This window comes from Aythya marila, assembly GCF_965140915.1.
Source record: "Aythya marila genome assembly, chromosome: 25".
Lineage (NCBI taxonomy): Eukaryota > Metazoa > Chordata > Aves > Anseriformes > Anatidae > Aythya > Aythya marila.
Window position 1 is genome coordinate 3,735,678 of NC_139066.1, and position 17,127 is coordinate 3,752,804.

Genomic DNA, 17,127 nt, shown 5'->3' on the forward strand with positions numbered 1-17,127 from the left:
ATGTGGTTGAGAAGACTCAGCGTGACACCAAAGAGCATGTGGATAATGCCAAGAATCACAGACATTTTCATCTTAAATGAATTGAGGAAGGCCAGCTTATTGCTGGCGATATTCCAGATCTGTGAAAAAACACCATTAAGTCAGCCAAGCACTGAGTAAAAGGAAAACAGAGAAGAATGAAAGTGTTCTCTCTAAGCTAAACAGTATTAACCATCCAGAAAGTATCAGGCTCTAAGGGCAAGGTTCTATTTGTTTGGTTTTTAACAAAGCTGTTTGTCATGCAGATACCTATTCAGGAAACAAGCAGACAATCTTTCTGATAAGAGCACTTAAAGCAACTGATCCCACTATCAGAGCAGGAATCAAGCCTTGCTTATTCTTATGGGAGGCAAAAGTTGCAGGAAAAGAGTACAGAGGCTACTACCTTGACAGGAAAAAAAAATGTTTATCCATTTCAATGAGCAATTACACATTGAAGTTCTGATTTTCTGCACTTCCTCTTTGATGTGGAACACACAATATTTTTGTCAAATATTCTAAGTACAAGGAGCAGCGCTCTTGATATAAGCAGCTACAAAATGTCAGGATTACTCAGAAACTTACATTTCCAAGACTGATTGGAAAGACAGATAACTAACTTTTTCCAAAGTGGAAAAAAAGAAAAAGTAATTTCGTAAAATGATTTCTATGTCTCATGCCAGATTTGATTAAAAAGCTGTAGGTTAGAAAGGATGAGAAAAAAGCCTTTTGTGGCCCCAAGTCTTTCTATCCTCTATTTAGCACCTCTTAGGAACATTTTCATCATTCAGGACTGTTTCCAACACTGATAAGGACTGCTAATGGAATAGCTGGGAGGGGGAAATCTTTCACGGTGAACTGGACAGACACTTTTCTGTTTACACAAGATGTTCATAAAGGACAGCATAGAAAGGAAGGGCTCTTACTGGGTCAATGCCAAAGGGATACGGACCACCAAACACCCCTGGAATAGCAGGGTTCAGCTGAAGCAGAGGAGTAGTCTCCAGAAGAGCATCTCTGTTTGGGTATAAGTAGATTATATAAACATTAGCACAAGCAATGCTGACCTCTTTATAAAAGTAATAGCATTCTTCCCTTGTGAGAGCAAGAAATAGCTCAAATTGAGAGAACTTTAAGGTTCCCATGTGGCCCTAGAGATTTGCCAAATGAGTAACAAATCTTTTTTCTGACTTGTTATTCAGTGCCACAAGGAAAAAAGATTCAGGAGACAGGAATCTTGCCTGAATCTAGTGAATCTATGAGAAGAACAGTGTTAAAGTGCTTCTGTATTAATTCTCTGAAAACAAGCTGGTTTGAAACTCATTGGGCGTTACATTTACACCCTCTCTTCCAATTCTACTCAAGCCTGAGTTCAGAATTTTTTGCTTTCCTGACATGGGAGGATGATGGATAATATCACCTACTTGACACTATCACTTGTTAGTTATGTAATTACCAACTGTTTACTCACGACCAATTGCCTTTTGTGAACATCGGCCGAACGCTCCATGATGAGCCGAACATATTAAGAGACTTGGAGAAGCAGTCGTTATAGATGAGGCCTGTGTAGGTGGAGAACAGTCCCATCAGTAGAATGATGTATCGGCCGCTAAAAACAGTGTTGAACATCTGACATAAAAAAAAAGAGAAAAGAAGGTCCATGAGAACAAGGGAAGTCTCTCATACGGACAAAGCAGTAACATCAGTCAGTTGCAGAACAAGCAACACTGGCCAAATGGACTAAAACCACACTCTTTATTCCCATGTGGTGGGGACTAAGGGTGCAAGAGGTAACGCTGCAAGAACAGAACCCAAACACAGGATAAGTTGGTGGTGTGACTGCGTGTAAAGAATCTGGAATTAGCTGAAGAGGATAAATTGCACTCCACCCAGTGATGCAAACCCCCAGCTGGCAGCATTGCTTTGGAACTAAGCAGTGCTGACCCCAGTCCAGCTTTCTCCATGCTCTGTCAATGCACCTGCACTCTGATTTGCCTCCTGTCAGCCTAAGCCTAGACCAGTAAAAGGAAGAATCGTGTAGATACACGTGCTTGGGTGCACACAGACACCAGGAATTTTCCAGTGACTGAATCCCTTTATAACCCAACCAGGTTCTGGGGTGATCCATTTACAACTGCTTAGCTGTCCAGCTGCACTTGATAAACAATTTCCTTTAAACATCTGAAAGGAATAATTTCCTCCAATCATCTGAAAGGAAAATCACAGGATGATGCTACTCAGTCTGTGGTCTACAGACTTGTCAGTCTGCTTGCGTGCTTCACAAATTTCAAATGCAAGGAGTAACAGGTATTTTCAATTGAAGAGGGGGAAGATGCAAGTAAATCAAGTTGCAACTCTGCTTTAGATGCAAAGCCGAGCATGCCACGTCTCTTTACCTCATTGTCACTTTTCTGTGACAGAATACGACTTTCCCTGAACACCATCCAGACAGCAATCAGAGTCATCAGGATTCCATGGCCAAAATCTCCAAACATCACAGCAAACAGAAACGGGAAGGTAATGATTGTGTACGGTGCTGTAGGAGAAGAATGACACTCCTAATGCACTGCATCTGAGTAAGCCCAGCCTCACTACAGTACAATTTACATGCAATACAATTCCCAGGGATGTTCCCTGCTTCTGACCGGAGTTAAGTTCACCAATAGAAATTTTCACACAGGACAGTCAACACTGAGAAACGCTACAACTAAAAGAAGTTACATTTATAAGTATGGATTTACCTGGATTTATTTCCCGATAAGTTCCAATGCCATAAGCATCAACAATGTTTTGAAAGCCACAAGTAAACTTGTTAGTTTTGTTGTATGTTGGTGGGGTCTGATTAGTTTGCATCCTATTTAAAATGGATGGGACAGTGGATCCACTGTGCTCCTGTTTTTAAAAAAATAAAAAATCAGGACTAGAAAACATCCTCAGAGCAAGGGAGGACAGAGTAAAACATTACTTTCTTGTTAGTATTTGTTAAACTGCAAGCTTGCATTTTTATAGCCCGCTTGTGTAATGAAGAAGTATACTTGAGCAGCTGAAGAAGGCTGCCAAGATTCCTCTGCTCTCCACTTCATATTTCAGGAGGAGAAACACTGTTAGTATGGAGGAGCATTTTATTTCATTATTTTATAAAACAGCAAATGAAAAGACACCTGATTTTTCATTATCCACCTGAGCAGAAGGCAAGCTTGCTAATGTCCTGGATAGCTCCCTTCAGGAAGCTGCACTGTATATAAAAACAGCCGGACTACAACGCACAGTTCTGTTAACCAAACAGCTCCAACATGGAAAAACACCTGATCACAGCATTTTCCTGAACTTCAAGGCTTACACAGTGTATTTATAAGGTACACAGCATTATAGCTATAAGCCATGACTCCTGCATGTTAAATAAGCTGTCCTCTGTGAGGACTGACTCAAACAGCCCAAAGGGATGGTTTCCAGAAAAATCAATTAATCCATGTTGCGCTTGCTGACAGTTGATAGTTTGCCTGAACAGAAGCAGATAGGAGCAGTGCAGCAGATACTCACAGTGCCTCTCCTGAGAGCAAACTGGATAGAATCGAGGTCAGCAACAGGACACCAGACTTCAGCAATCAAGCACTTCTGTGTCACATCGATATTGCACAGGTTCAGGGTATGGTAGATGGCCTTCATCTTGCGTACTTTGATGAACCAGACACGGATATTTTTAGCAGCTGCCTGCAGAACCCTTTGGCGATGATCCTCTGTTTGGTTCAGCACCTTTCACAGAGAAGCGGGACAAATATGAGGCAAGATCAGTAGCCAAAACCTGCAGCACACAGAAGTGCAGTGAAGTAGGGCTTACCCACCAGAGAACGGATGCCTGAGCCCTGACCCCCGTCCCATGCACAAGACTGCCACATGTCTGCAGTATATGCTTTACTCTCCATATTAATATGTTCTGCTAGCAGATTTTAGGGTTTCCTTCCAGGTATAGCCTTTGAATACTTTCCTCCTCCAACTCCAAGTCAGTGGTTACTTCAAACAATGAACTGTTTTGTGATCACAAAAATTTTTTCCTCCACCCAGGTTAAAAGAGCAGAGAAGAGTTCTACAAGTGAGGTGTACGCTGCCTTAAGAAAACAGAAAAACACTACAACAGACTTTAAAAAAAATGGAAAGGAGAAAGTGTTTTCTACTAAGGGTGTTTTCCAACTGGAACAAGTCTAACTCAGGCCAAGTCAGACTCCCAGCCTGGAAAGTCTGATACTCAAGGGAAAGTGAGGACACGGGGCACAGCTATCACATGCAGCTTTGCATTCTGACAGTCAAATTGCTTCTGCATTCTTTAGAATTATGAAACAGCTGCACCACACAACTTCCAGCTTGAGAGAGGTTCTGTATAAGATAAGGTGGTCAAATTAATTTCTTCTTCTAGCTCCTGAACTTGTTCCTTATTTTCATCTTGGATCCCTTATATTTTTCTGCATTGTGACATACTGCCTTTCTTCCTTGAAGCAAGCATCAAATATTTTGGAGCTGGCACCCAGCAGTTTTGTGTGCTCATTGCTTTTTATCAACATTCAGGCTACTGCACAAGAGCTTAGTTCCAAGGCAGAAACTCTTCAGGACAACACAACATGAAAATATGAAGACAGGCAGGAAAAATAGCTAAGTTAAAATTACTTCCAAGTTGAGATAACAATACTATGTCTGAATTTATTTTAACTAAGTTCTTGCAGATGAAACAGACAATTACACAAGCATATTTTCAGAATTGGAAGCACGGTATCTTCTTACACATGAATATTCTTCTCTGCTCCCTGGCATACAGCTCTATATTAACACTGCTTTTACATGTATATAATTAACTACTCAGCCCTCTGGAAAGTTCAAACCACCTCACCACCCTAAGCGCTGAAAAACAAAACAGCAGAACAGAAAGCCTCTGAACACCTTTCATGCACTGCTGAGCTGTTGGTCTCAAGCTAGCCTCCGCTGAAAATATGGTGACCTAATAGGGCCAACGTTTCTCCTCTTTTAATAGGATCCACAGAGTAATCCAAATATCAATTAACAAACAAAAAAGCATTGACCCGATTTGTTTTACCATCTGAAGATCATCAATTCTGGTATTGACACCAGAAGCCATTTCCTTCCGCTCCTGTGGTGTTTCTGGACACGGGTAGAGGGAGGCACGGAATCTGAAATACATGCAAGTCTCCTTAATAACAAATATGGAAGGAATAAACCAGTCAGGGAAACAGATGGCTGAGACTGAACACAAAAATAAGGCAAGAAGCACCTTTAAAGCAGTTTCTGTTCAGCAAACCTGCCAAGCAGTTTCAGTTGCTAAATCAAATGGGTGCAGAAGTTTGTTTAAGGCCAAAACAGAAGCTAAACGTTTAGAAAAAAGTGAAGCAGAAGAAATTCCTCTGTTCCCTGCATTGATGGCATTTCAAAGGCACTGTTGTGCAGTTGATTAGCCAGCCCAGGTCAGGGTGCTGTTATCACGCCAATGCAGCAGCTGCCAGACGTAGTTATTGTTGGTCTCCCCCGTGACAATACTGCCTGCTGACATCCCAACAGGTCTGAATTCAACATTTACTTTGCTGTTTAAGGTATTCTCAAACAAAAAGCAATCACCTATGTTGAGCATTATAGGCTTAGGGAGCAGCCAGTTTGACTGTCAAACATGATTCACCTGGTTACTGGAGGATTTATTTGCTGCCAAACTACAGTCATCATGAAACTAGTAGCTGAAAACTACAGACATTAAGCTACTTCAGTGTATTTCAAATGCTCAAGTGAGTTGTCTAGCTGTAAGACTTTCAAGTAACTTGCATACCCTTCACATATCTTCTTGACTCTGTTCTTTAACTGGTCACCTTGGAAAAAGATGATGAACACAGACTTGTGCACATAATCCCCCTAGAAAAGAAGAAAGGGTGTGTTGTAATAGCCCAGCTGTCTGCAGAAATCAGCATTACAGCAAATTACAACAGAGTTCTACTTTCTCTTTGCTGAAGCCTGTACATATAGGGTTCATATTTGCATAGCAAGTCAAGAATGCACCTCTGCACTCAGTCACAAGAAAAGCACTTTCCTTAGACACAGTATAGGACACTAATGCTGGACTCATGTTTACTGAAGTAAAATTCTAGATCATCCTATTACCTATTCTATGGCAAAAAATAGACATGAAGATCTGAGAAAAATTGTCATAAGAACAGAGATGCAATGAAACATATATATCATCACTAACTGAAGGCAGCCCGCCTACAGAATCAAACAAAAAGCTGAAGAGTGAATTAAAGTACGATGGAGTTTAGCAACTTTGATTCTCACGGGAGGCCAACAGCACATTCTTTGTACAGCTGTTTTCATGCTGGTAGCTAGTTCCCCTTTCCTGCATTTGTTGATAAGTTATTGTTCTACCTTACTTAGGAAACCTTACCATAATGTTTCAAGAATAATTACATTAGGTGTAACCTCAGTTTAAGGAAGTGTTGCACAATAAGAACAAAGTGTCTCCATGCTGACAGATAATTCAACAGGTCAACTACCAGTGGCTGGTGGGACAAGAGAACAAGTCAGCCTTCTGAGAAAGAAGCAGTCACTGCCTTTCAACATGGCTATTTTTTTGTTCCAGTGCAGCTTACATACAGCCCTTCTTTTCACACGTTAAGATCAGCAGTTCCAAAAACTTGGGCGTTGTCCACTGACTTGAGCAAAGAGGACATCGTACATAAAACCAGGCCCAATCACAACATTTACTGTTTATATTCATAATAAAGCCAAAAATTCTCAAGTGGACGTTTAGATTTCTGGGTAACAAATTAAGAAAAAGTGAAAGGTTCAAGCTCAGACTAAGTGAGCTACTGGTGTCACGCTGATGTCCACAGAAGCCTCTCTTTCAAGGAGGTTTAACTCTTATTCAGAACTGCACGACGGAGTTGTGTTTGCACATTTTTGCCAGAGAAGCAGCTATGCCCTGCTGCAGTCCAAATTCAGAGTTGTATTTCCCCTTTTGACAGCATCCGTTACCCATCTCACTTTTTTTTTTTTTTTTTTTTAAAAAAAGAGCAGAAAAATATTGGCCTTTAGAGCCTCAGGCGCTGCACACAGGTACTGTGAAGAGATGCAACTCCAATGTTTGCCTGCATGGAGCTCACGGAAGGATACAGGCTTAGATCTATACAGCAGATCCTTTCATGAATCTAAGACTTGCTGCTGTAAATGATGGTTTCCTTTACCGTTACAGGATCCTCCAGGGGGTTTTCAATCTCTGCCTGACGCAGGAACACGTTCCCTCGGCACACTCGCCACAGCATGCGCTCAAACATGGGGATTCGCTCGCGGTTGATCACACCAGCCACAAACCTGCAGAGGAGACAGTACGAGCGTGAGCTCTGCACCTACAAGAAAACACAGCCCAGCACCCAAAGCACTGACACAAGCTGGAGTTTAGCATCAGGTTGAAAACAACAAAAACCTCGCTTTGAAACAAGTTCCTTACACAAAATGAAAATTCTCTACATACACAGAGATAAAACTACAACAAAAACAATGGCACTATACCAAAAGCTAAGACTTTTAACAGAAAATTGTCTACCAAAAAAAAAAAAAGGAGAAGAAGAATGTATTTAGACATACAGTTTCTATACCTGCTACTGTTTGTTTCAACAGGCTCATGGTACGTTACACACCAAGCATTTAGCAGTCAAGGCTACCACTGACTATGTTCTAGGCAGATGCTTCAGGAGACCTCACTGACTCAAATGCCTACATCCAGACAAAGAATTACACACGTATGGATACAGCCTGGAAGCAGTTAGTACAGAAGATATAGAACTATACAGATTTTTCAGAGCATTAGGTGCTCACAGTTACTGGTTTCAACAAAGTTGAGAGAGCTCGGTGTCTGAAAAAGCAAACAGAACAGATTTATAAAGAATAAACTAGTACATTTTTTGTGTGTGGAGAGAAACGTACAAAGCACAAATGTGAACTGGAAAGTTGATGCGCATGGGACAAGAATGGAAACCAACAGCTAGATTTAGATCAGCTTTGAGCTGCTTCAAGTGCCAGTTCTGCAACAATTGTGCTCAAATCACCACGGACTCCATATAAATGATAAACATAAGCCAGCAACCCTAACGCAAGACAGACAAAAGCACAAACTGCCATTACCCAAGCCGTAGCGGGGCACCTCTTCCCATCTCGCTTGGCTCCAGGAGTGAAGAGGATTCCTCCAACAGGTCTGGATCCGCCATCTGCTGATGATGCAATTCAGCCTGAATTCACAAATCAATTAATATCTAATGAAACTAGTTAGTGGCATGCAGGGAACGAGGAACCAGGAGATAGTTGGGGGAGACAAGAAAAGAAAAAAAAGAAAGAACATAAAACAGCGGAAAGAGGAACCAAATGATAGAAAAGACAGCGAGAATCACACAAGGAGGAAAAAAACAAGAGGGAAAGTGGAATGGCTCAAAGCTCCCACATAAGAATAGCCCAAAGTTTGCTGCAACAGAACAGAGGGGCTGTGGGATATATAAGTCTGAAGAAAGGCAGAATTCCAAGAAATTTACACAGTTTTAAATACAAGTGATGTTCCCAAGAACCATTTTTAACAGCACAAAACTGTGACACACCTTACTCATATCTTCCCCTAGATCTTAAATGGAAAATAGAGTGAAAGCAGAGGCTGATTCACTCTTGCCCTATTTGTGCATTTTCTGCATATTAATAAAGATGCAGAATGCATTTCTAAGAGGTGCCTGTGAAATTACACATGTAAAATACTCTGGTGCACAGACAGAAGAGTGCTGTGCAGGTTAAGTCTTCCACAGACAGTTTAACTGACCTTATAACTTCACAAGATTGTAACCCTACAGCCCAGCTCTGTGAGACCTGCACATCCTCTACATCGGGCTTCTGCCATACTTCAAAGACAAAGCAATACCTTACTCCTTTTGGAATTAGGTGACAATGGTTTGATTAATTCCATGTTACTTTGCTACATCAGCATGGATACGGTCAGAATAAGCAACAAAATCCAGACTGAATGGATATGAATTCTCTTTACTGACTGTAAAAGAAGCTCTCCCTCCAGGAAAACCACAGTACTTCCAGCTTAAGGGCACACTTGCTGCTTAAATCCATTTATTCTGCATTTATTCTCCTATTCACTGTTTATTCTTGCCAGTTGCATACAATGTATTGCTTAGGGCTGTCTGACAAGGTTACTTAATTTCTGACTAGCTAGGCATTAAAGCATGAAGCAGCTTATACAGTCCTTCACTGCATCTGAATTGCAGACTGAAATTCTTGGGAATACAGCTTGTAAGCATCAGCAATTTGAGTCAGGAAGGATGCTCAAATGACATCCTCTTGGGCACCATCCTCAAACTTCATTCACAACCCAGTGTCAGTTATTTCTACCTCTGCAGCTTATATAATGAAACAAAGAGATTGACAGAACTCTTTAGCACAAGCAAAGGGCCAAATTCTACCCTCTGTGGTACACAGGAGGCCTTCCCCACTGTGCTGTCGGGGAACTTGCTACAATACATTGGAAGGTAGAGTTTGACTGCACAACACATAAAACGCATGCATGCAAGCAACGCAGCCTTGCAAAAGTAAATGGCAAGTGTAACAACCCAGCCATGATTTCTTTATTCTCACCATGGTTGCATGATATTTTTAGTGACAACTCTGCACCATTTTACTTGCATGCCAAATAAAATCTTCCCTTTCCAGTAAGGAAGATTTTTTTTTTTTTTTGCAAGGCTGACATCAAATCCAGCTCAATTTTTTTGTCCACACATTTGTATTAGCTTATAGATGCTACCAAAATAAGGGGGCCTTTAATTTACTTTGGAAAGACAACAAGTTCTGGTCCTTTCCACCTTAAGCCAACTTGTTGCAATATCAAGTGAACAGAATCAAAATTTTGTTTCACAGAGAACACAGCAAAACAAGTTTGGTACCCCAAAACAAAAAATACACACCAAACACGCCAGTGATTATTTAAGATTCAAGATGTTGAAAAACAACAAGACCATTAAAGTTTTAAGAGGCTTGTATTGCATTTATCAGGAAGCAAGATTCTTTCTGATAATTTTTACGAAGCAAACGTTAGAGTAGTTGAAGCACAGCTTCTAATCACCACATTTTAGCATATAAAACATAAAAAGGTTAGCACATGAAAACTTTGGATCCACCTCACTTGAGAGAGTAGCTCTTACAAGTGTTTGATGGTACCCCTGACTCTCTTGGGGCTGTGTGTCCTTTGTTTGGGACACCATGTAAAACAAAAAGCCCCACTTAGAGGAGCTGAAATTACAAAACACCTTAGAAAAAAAATCTAGCTAGACTCATTTTACTAACAAAGAATTAGAATTCAATACAGAAAAATTATTTGTGTAAAAATAATAACAACAGCATGTTCTTTAAATTCATCTCTCAATCACTTTAATTTTATGATCACGCCCTTTCTAGAAAGGAAATGGCGTAGGAACATCAGCTCAGCTCTGGAAGGATGTGTGCAGTGTTAGAAAATTTAATAGAAATAAAAAAAAAAGACTAAGGGAATGAAAGTGCTGTTCATTTACAATGCAGAAAGACAAGACTCTAGAAAATCTACTTTGAATAAGTGTTTTCCCTAGTAGTTAGTATAACATCATAAAATTATTGTGAAGTTGTTTGTTGTCTTTTTTTTTTTTTTTTTTTTTGCAACATCAGGTCATTCAGGTTTAGAAAAACGCAAGCATTCACACGTCAGTAATTAGAACATGCCCCTTTTGTTATCAAATATTTTTTAAAACTGCTCATTGTTCACCCAAATCAGCACCTTAATCTCAAGGCCTGGAAAAAGTTTAATTTCCCTTGCTCTTGATTAAGGCTCTGCTCTGTGCTGGCCCTGGATTGCTCCCCACAGCACCATACAATTCAAGCCCCTTCCAGTCCACAATCAGAACGAACACCGGTTTTCACAAGAACTAAAAAGGATTCATTTCACCATCTAAGCTATTAACCCAGAGCCCAGACAGAAATGACAGATGCAAAATAAACAGAAAAAAAGCAGATGGTGAGGAGAGTTAGAGGGAAGAAAGACAGGGGACTGCATGCCATTAACCATTACTTTTCCAGTCTTCTTTTACGCTCACACTCTAGGATGCTTATGGCAAAACTTTCAGAGAAATCTCTCCAGCTCTTACTGCTCTTCATAAGCAAAGACAAGAAGACTGAGAAAAGGAGCATAATCATCAACATGGTGTGTTGAAACAAGAAATGGCTACTGCGACTAGAATGGTCATAAAAAGAACTAAAGAATTTCACCCTCCCCTCCCCCAGTGCAGGAACTCCAGGCAGCAGAGCAAATGCCAAATATAAGAGCGAGGAGTAAGCCATTTCTTGTGCAACTCACTACTATGAACAGCAAAATCTTAATTACAAGTTATTAAGGTCTTCAAGTGTTGAAGGTACTGTGCAGATGACAGCATGACAAAATGAAGCATTCAGTACTTCAGGGTAGGACTGCGCGAGGCTCACAAGTCCTGGGCTAGCCAGGATCTCTCAGGCAGAGCCGTTAGCTGCTTGCAGTGTGAAGTGAGACCTGGTTTTGACACTTATCTTGCACTGAACTTCACACACGAACTGTTCAGTTTGCTTTTACATATAGCAGTGTGTCATATTTATTATTACAGAGAACAGTTATCAAACGGGAGCAGAAATGCATCTAAACCTTCTCTGGCCCGTTCACTGAAGCCTGACACAAGGACTCCTTCTGGGGGTGCCCTGACATGGATTGTTTCAGTAGAAAATTAACTTTATCTTCCAATTTCGCATGTTCACACTGTACTTGAAGAAAAGCAGAAGGTTGCTCTCACCAGATAACAACAATTAATGAAGAAAGCGCACAGCACTAGCTGTACTTTATTTTAGTCAATATTCAGCCTGAACAGGCAAGCTAATTAGCTACTTAATGTAGCTAGGTCATAGATTATCATGTTAATGCTGCTAGTCCAAAGAGACTCTCAGCAGCTTCTAAGTGGACATTCAACACTCGAAGATGAGTCTTTTTGTACTGAAACCAACCCCATGACCAATCAACTGATCATATCAGCAGTATCTATGTTAGCAGCAGCTAAGGCTTATGTTGGCACGGGAACAACCTTAATGCCTGAACAGGCAGCATCCTGTGCCAAAAAAAAGAACTGTTAGATAAACTGAAGATTGCAGGAGCCCAGCTCCACTTGACCACAGCTTTTATAAGTACTAGAAGCCATGTCCATTAAGAAGTCTTCAAGAAAATACTTGATTAGAGGAAACTGAACATGTGCTCAGCAAAAACCATACCCTTACCATTCCAAAAAACATACAAGAGCTCTTTAAGAAAACTCTCCAGACTCTGAAATATTTAACCTTTAGGATGAAGCATTAACTCTTCTCTCATTTGGACTTTATGCCACTGTATGGTGAATGACATCAGAAAAAGAAACAGGTACCAGTTTGCAGACTGGGTCTTATTTGACAAAACACTGGCTATTTTAAATGTTGTTTTTGCTCTTGTACTTGCCTCTGAAAATTTTGGGGGTTTGATCAAAGACTCAACAAATAAATAAAACTCTTATCCAGTGAAGAAAGTGCTCACTGTAGCACAACATTTTGGGTCTGTTGATGTTCTTTAAGAACTACTAGTACCTTATTTATTGTCAACAGTTTTTAGTGAAACCGTTGCTTAAGTTAAAAAAAAAAAAAAGACATCGTAAGAGGCAAACCATGGGCAGCTATGTGTACTGCATGAAAAATGGAATATCATTTGAGAAGCTTTCATAAATAAAGCAGAAGAATGACCTTGCTGTCTGAAACAGCAACTGAAAATATATTTGAGAGTAACAATGGTAATTTGTGAGAGGAAAAACCTGCTACCCAAGTGCTAACCCCACTCCCGGTATTCTGACCTCATCAAAAAATTGCTGAGTTTTACGCAGTATAAATTTTAACTCTGTCAGCTCCAAGAAGTTTCTCTTCAGGGCTTCCTGGTTTGTGTTGATTTCTTTAAGCTCATTTTCAATTTTCTCAAAGTTTGCCTGCAAGATGGAGAAAAAAACAACACAATTATATAAATGTGTGCTGTTAAGCCTATCAAAATAATTTACATGCAGTTTGCATACAAATAAAGACACTATCTCCAAACATTCTCTTCAGGCAACTTGAAACACTTCATTCTCAACCACTCTATTTTAGACAGGACTTATATATTGATCTTCAAATCATTAGAAACCCTTAATGACTGCAACGCAGACCCAACACAAATCATGCAAGCCCAACAATTTTGGAGGAATTTCACCTGTTCAAGTGAGCCAAAATACAAGCTTTCACTTCTAATCATATTTGGACAAGTTTGCAAGCAAAACAGTGCTTGTGAATCAAAATCAAACTGCTGTGAACCAGCACAGCTAGCATCTCAAGTGACCCCTGGGGACATCTGTACCATGAAATTCACTCTGTATCTATCAATGGAGCTAACGTCACCTATTATCAAACACTACTTGAGTCTTAAGACGCATTATTACCTCCAAGTCAATCATGTCACGTGGAAAAGGCACCTCTGGGTTTTCACCAGTGTCCATGATAGGAATATTTGCCTTTTTAATCTCCTTCTCAACGAACCCTGAAGAGATAGCACTGTTAATGTTAACTGAAGAGATACTTCAATGCCAAATCTCACCATGCTAACCCACACCTAGGCTGATTAATAGCCACGTACCCTTTCACCTCCTATTCCAACATGATCTAATGTGGGTAGAGTTATCTTTAAACAAGGAAATGAATCCTTGGAAGCAGTCTGATGGGCTGCTAAGCAGAAGGAAGGCAACCTTCACTTCTCTGCTCTGCACTTTGCCTTTTAACAGGGTGCTGCAGGTTTAACCCGCGTTAATTTCTTCCTGTAAAAGCCCCAGAGTTATGGGCACATCAAAACCCAGTGACACGTACTCAGCTTGCGGTCCATTTCTTCGCACCTCCTGACTTCGTTAACGAATTTACGTTGGAACACGTTCACGTCCGGGTTCAGCTGCCAAAACAGAGACACATTTCCTCAGCGATACCCAAGCACAAAGGTGCCCACGAGAGGAGCAGCGCCAAGGGGAAGCCAAGGGGCACTGGGGGGGAGTCCCCCGGGGCCTTTGTAAGGGCGGCACCGGGCCGGAGGGTGCCGGGGCCGCCCTTGAGTGGCTCCAGGAGGCTTCCCGGCGGCAGCAGCTACTCACGTCGCGGAACTGCACCTTCCCCAGCTCGCCCAGCTCGCTGACACAGCAGTAGGCGGCCTCGGACTGCAGGAAGAGCTGCGCCAGGGTCATCTCCTCGCTGCGGAACAGCTCCCCCATGGCGCCGCCGGGGTCCCTGAGGGGACAAACGGGGAGAAGGGAGGAGGGGGCGGGGGGGCTGACAGGCCGGAGCCAGCCCCCTCACGGCACCGGTGGCGGCTGCGGGGGGCGAGCCCCGGCCCCGATAAGACCCAGTAAGACCCGGTAAGCCTCGCCAGGCCCCGGTAGGCCCCGGTAAGACCCGGTAGGCCTCGGTAAGCCTCGCCAGGCCCCACTAGGCCCCGGTAAGGCCCGGTAGGCCCCGGTAAGGCCCCGGTACCTGCCGCCGCCGCGGCCCCGCAACTCCGCCACCAGCTGATCGACCGCGGCGCCCGCCCCTGACGTCACCGCGCACGTCTCCTAGCAACGACGCACGCGCCGCTGCCGCAGCGGAAGTGACGACAAGGGGCTGGAGGGAAGGAGGGGCCTGGGGGCTGAGCGCCCCCCCCTCAGAGCCCCCTCCCTTAGGGCCCCCCCTCCTCAGAAGCCCCCTTCTCAGATCTTCCCCCCCCCCCGAAGATCCTCTCCCTCAGAGCCCCCCCCCAAAATTCCCCCCTCCTCAGAGCCCCCCCTCAGAACCACCCCAGGGCCCCCTGTCCCCAGAGCTTCCCTCCCTCAGAGCCCCCCCCTCAAATTCCAGACCCTCAGAGCCCCCCTCTCAGAACCCCCAGGCCCCCCCCCAGAGTTCCCCTGAGCCCCCTTCCCTCAGAGCCCCCCCTGAGACCTCCTCCTTAGAGCCCCCCCCCCCCGAACTCCCCCTCCTCAAAGCCCCTCCCGAGGACCTCCCCCCCCCAGGGACCCCTTGAGGCGCTCCCCCCAAATTCCCCTCCCTCAGCCCCCCCCCACGACCCCCCAGTGCCCTTCCAGCCCTTCCCACACACTCTGTGCTCTCTTCACGCGCCCATACCCAGCCCTTGCAGCCTCCCAGTCCACCCAGTTGGAACAGTCCACCCTGCCCTGGAACAGGCGTTATTTAGCTGGAATTACGGGGTTAAAAAAAAAAAAAAAGGAGAAAAAGAGCAAAACCCAGAGCTCATCTGAGCCAGATCCAGGTGCTGAAGAAGCACGTCCTGCTGGGCAGGGGGTTCCCTCCGGGAGCCTGGAGGCTGACCCGCGGGTTCCAGCCCTGTGACACAGAAACCCAGTGAAATGCCAGAGACCTTGCGGCCTGTCAGGGGTTTCCTACAGCAGGCGGTTACTGGAAACACGGTTCATGGGGAAGGAAGCCAGAAATCACAGAGGAGTTTGTCTGAAGTTAAAATCCACCACGCTTCCATGCACATTTTCTTCTTGGGAGGACAGAGAGGAACGGCTGGACATTTTCTTCTCTGTCCAGCCCTTTCCTCTGCACTTAAGCTAAAGATACAAATTGGAGAATGTTTCATACAGAGCTCCGCTGCAAGCTGTGGGTATTTCTTGTTCCTGCAGGCCCTGGGCAGCTGGGTCTTGCTATTTCTGCAGTCAGCGAGCTGAGCAGTTTCCTCTAGTCACAGGAACTTCCACAGGCTGCTGTGGAAGCAGATGCTGCGCTTTGCTTTCCTTTGTTGTCCTGCGTACATCTGGCAGCTTTGCTTTGAACCCGAGTTACTCTAAGTTTTGTTAGGACTGTCTGTCCCCTGCCTATATAGAGAGTCCACAGTGGTGCCACGAAATTGCTGGGATGTTCAAATGATCTGAGATATTTCTGGGATATCTGAGCACCTGTGGCACAGCCTAGGCATGGAAGATCCAAGGCTCAAACTGTTTCTGTGCAGTGAGAGCACCAAGACAGCGTTCGTGCTACAAGAGGTTGAGACATTTCACTTGCCCTTTGGGATAGAGGCAGCGCGAGGCTCCGAAGGGAAGGCTGCAGTTTGCCACCTGTTGGCTCTTCCCGGTATGTCTCCGCTGCAGAAAATGGCTGAAATGAAATTAGGCTTAAGATAGAAAATTACTCATCGCGTTTCAGCGTGGGGTGTGACTGCTGCGTGCTCAGGGAGCACAGAATGTGGCTCTTGGTGTGTTCCACCGAGCATCAAGACCGAAACCAAATTCCTGCTCCGACCATTTCTCTTTCTCTGTTTAGATGGATGCGCTCGGTCTGGTGCTGGTGGTTTTATTCCCAGCTGGGGAAACTGAGGCACGGCGATTGCACCGAAGTCACACAGGGCAGAGCTGGGAAGAGAGCGGTGTGGTCCCGGCCTGCCCGTGGAACTTCCCAGCAGCCAGCTGTGGGAATCCACTCTAAAGAGAGATCCCCAGTGAGAAATAACACGCTCTGGCAGGGGGGGTGTTTTTCTACATGGAACTGACTCATCAGCACCAAACACTGGAAATAAACGCTCAGGAAAAAAAAGGTCCCTCCAGGAAAAAACAGGGTGTAGACAAGCAAGCTATTTTTAATGCGTGACATAATTCCATAGTGGAGGCAGCACAGTACAGCTTACTAAAACCCAGCCTAGATCAACGGCGTGGTGTGGGTACAACGGCCTTAAAAAGCAAGCTGTCACACGACAGAGAGCACGGGGGCACGGAAAGTGCTGAGTGCAGCGAGCATTCCTCACGAAACAATGTCCCTATACATCTGGTTGTGCGTAGTGGGTTCCCCAGCTTGTATGCCTGGAATTGAGGACTCCTTCCAGTGCTGGTTGAGGGAGGCTGTGAGTCTGGAAAGGACAAAAATTGTCGGGCATTTATTTTATTTGCCAGCCTGGGGCAAAAGACAAGGGCAGGCTGGACCCCAACCCAAGGCAGGATGTATTGTCAAGGCAAGAGGGAA

The 17,127-nt window shown here is 43.8% G+C and overlaps 1 protein-coding gene across 3 annotated transcripts in view; it reads right to left on the reverse strand.

The window, feature by feature from the left end:
* Positions 1-14,784, reverse strand: part of ATP6V0A1 (ATPase H+ transporting V0 subunit a1) — a 30,720-nt gene extending 15,936 nt beyond the window's left edge. The window contains exons 1-15 of one of the 3 annotated variants that reach the window (XM_082779061.1): positions 14,650-14,784; positions 14,274-14,406; positions 13,999-14,077; positions 13,578-13,675; positions 12,963-13,091; positions 8,185-8,267; positions 7,248-7,374; positions 5,840-5,922; positions 5,102-5,195; positions 3,559-3,771; positions 2,760-2,910; positions 2,415-2,554; positions 1,490-1,647; positions 945-1,035; positions 1-119 (exon numbers count right to left, since the gene is read on the reverse strand). In XM_082779061.1, the coding sequence (XP_082635187.1) occupies positions 1-119; positions 945-1,035; positions 1,490-1,647; positions 2,415-2,554; positions 2,760-2,910; positions 3,559-3,771; positions 5,102-5,195; positions 5,840-5,922; positions 7,248-7,374; positions 8,185-8,267; positions 12,963-13,091; positions 13,578-13,675; positions 13,999-14,077; positions 14,274-14,390 (1,682 nt within the window). In that variant the 5' untranslated portion in view covers positions 14,391-14,406; positions 14,650-14,784. Of the gene's footprint in view, positions 120-944; positions 1,036-1,489; positions 1,648-2,414; positions 2,555-2,759; positions 2,911-3,558; positions 3,772-5,101; positions 5,196-5,839; positions 5,923-7,247; positions 7,375-8,184; positions 8,289-12,962; positions 13,092-13,577; positions 13,676-13,998; positions 14,078-14,273; positions 14,628-14,649 lie in introns of those variants that run through there. The other 2 variants (XM_082779060.1, XM_082779062.1) reach the window with 2 other exon arrangements.
* Between the last annotated feature and the right edge of the window lie 2,343 nt (positions 14,785-17,127).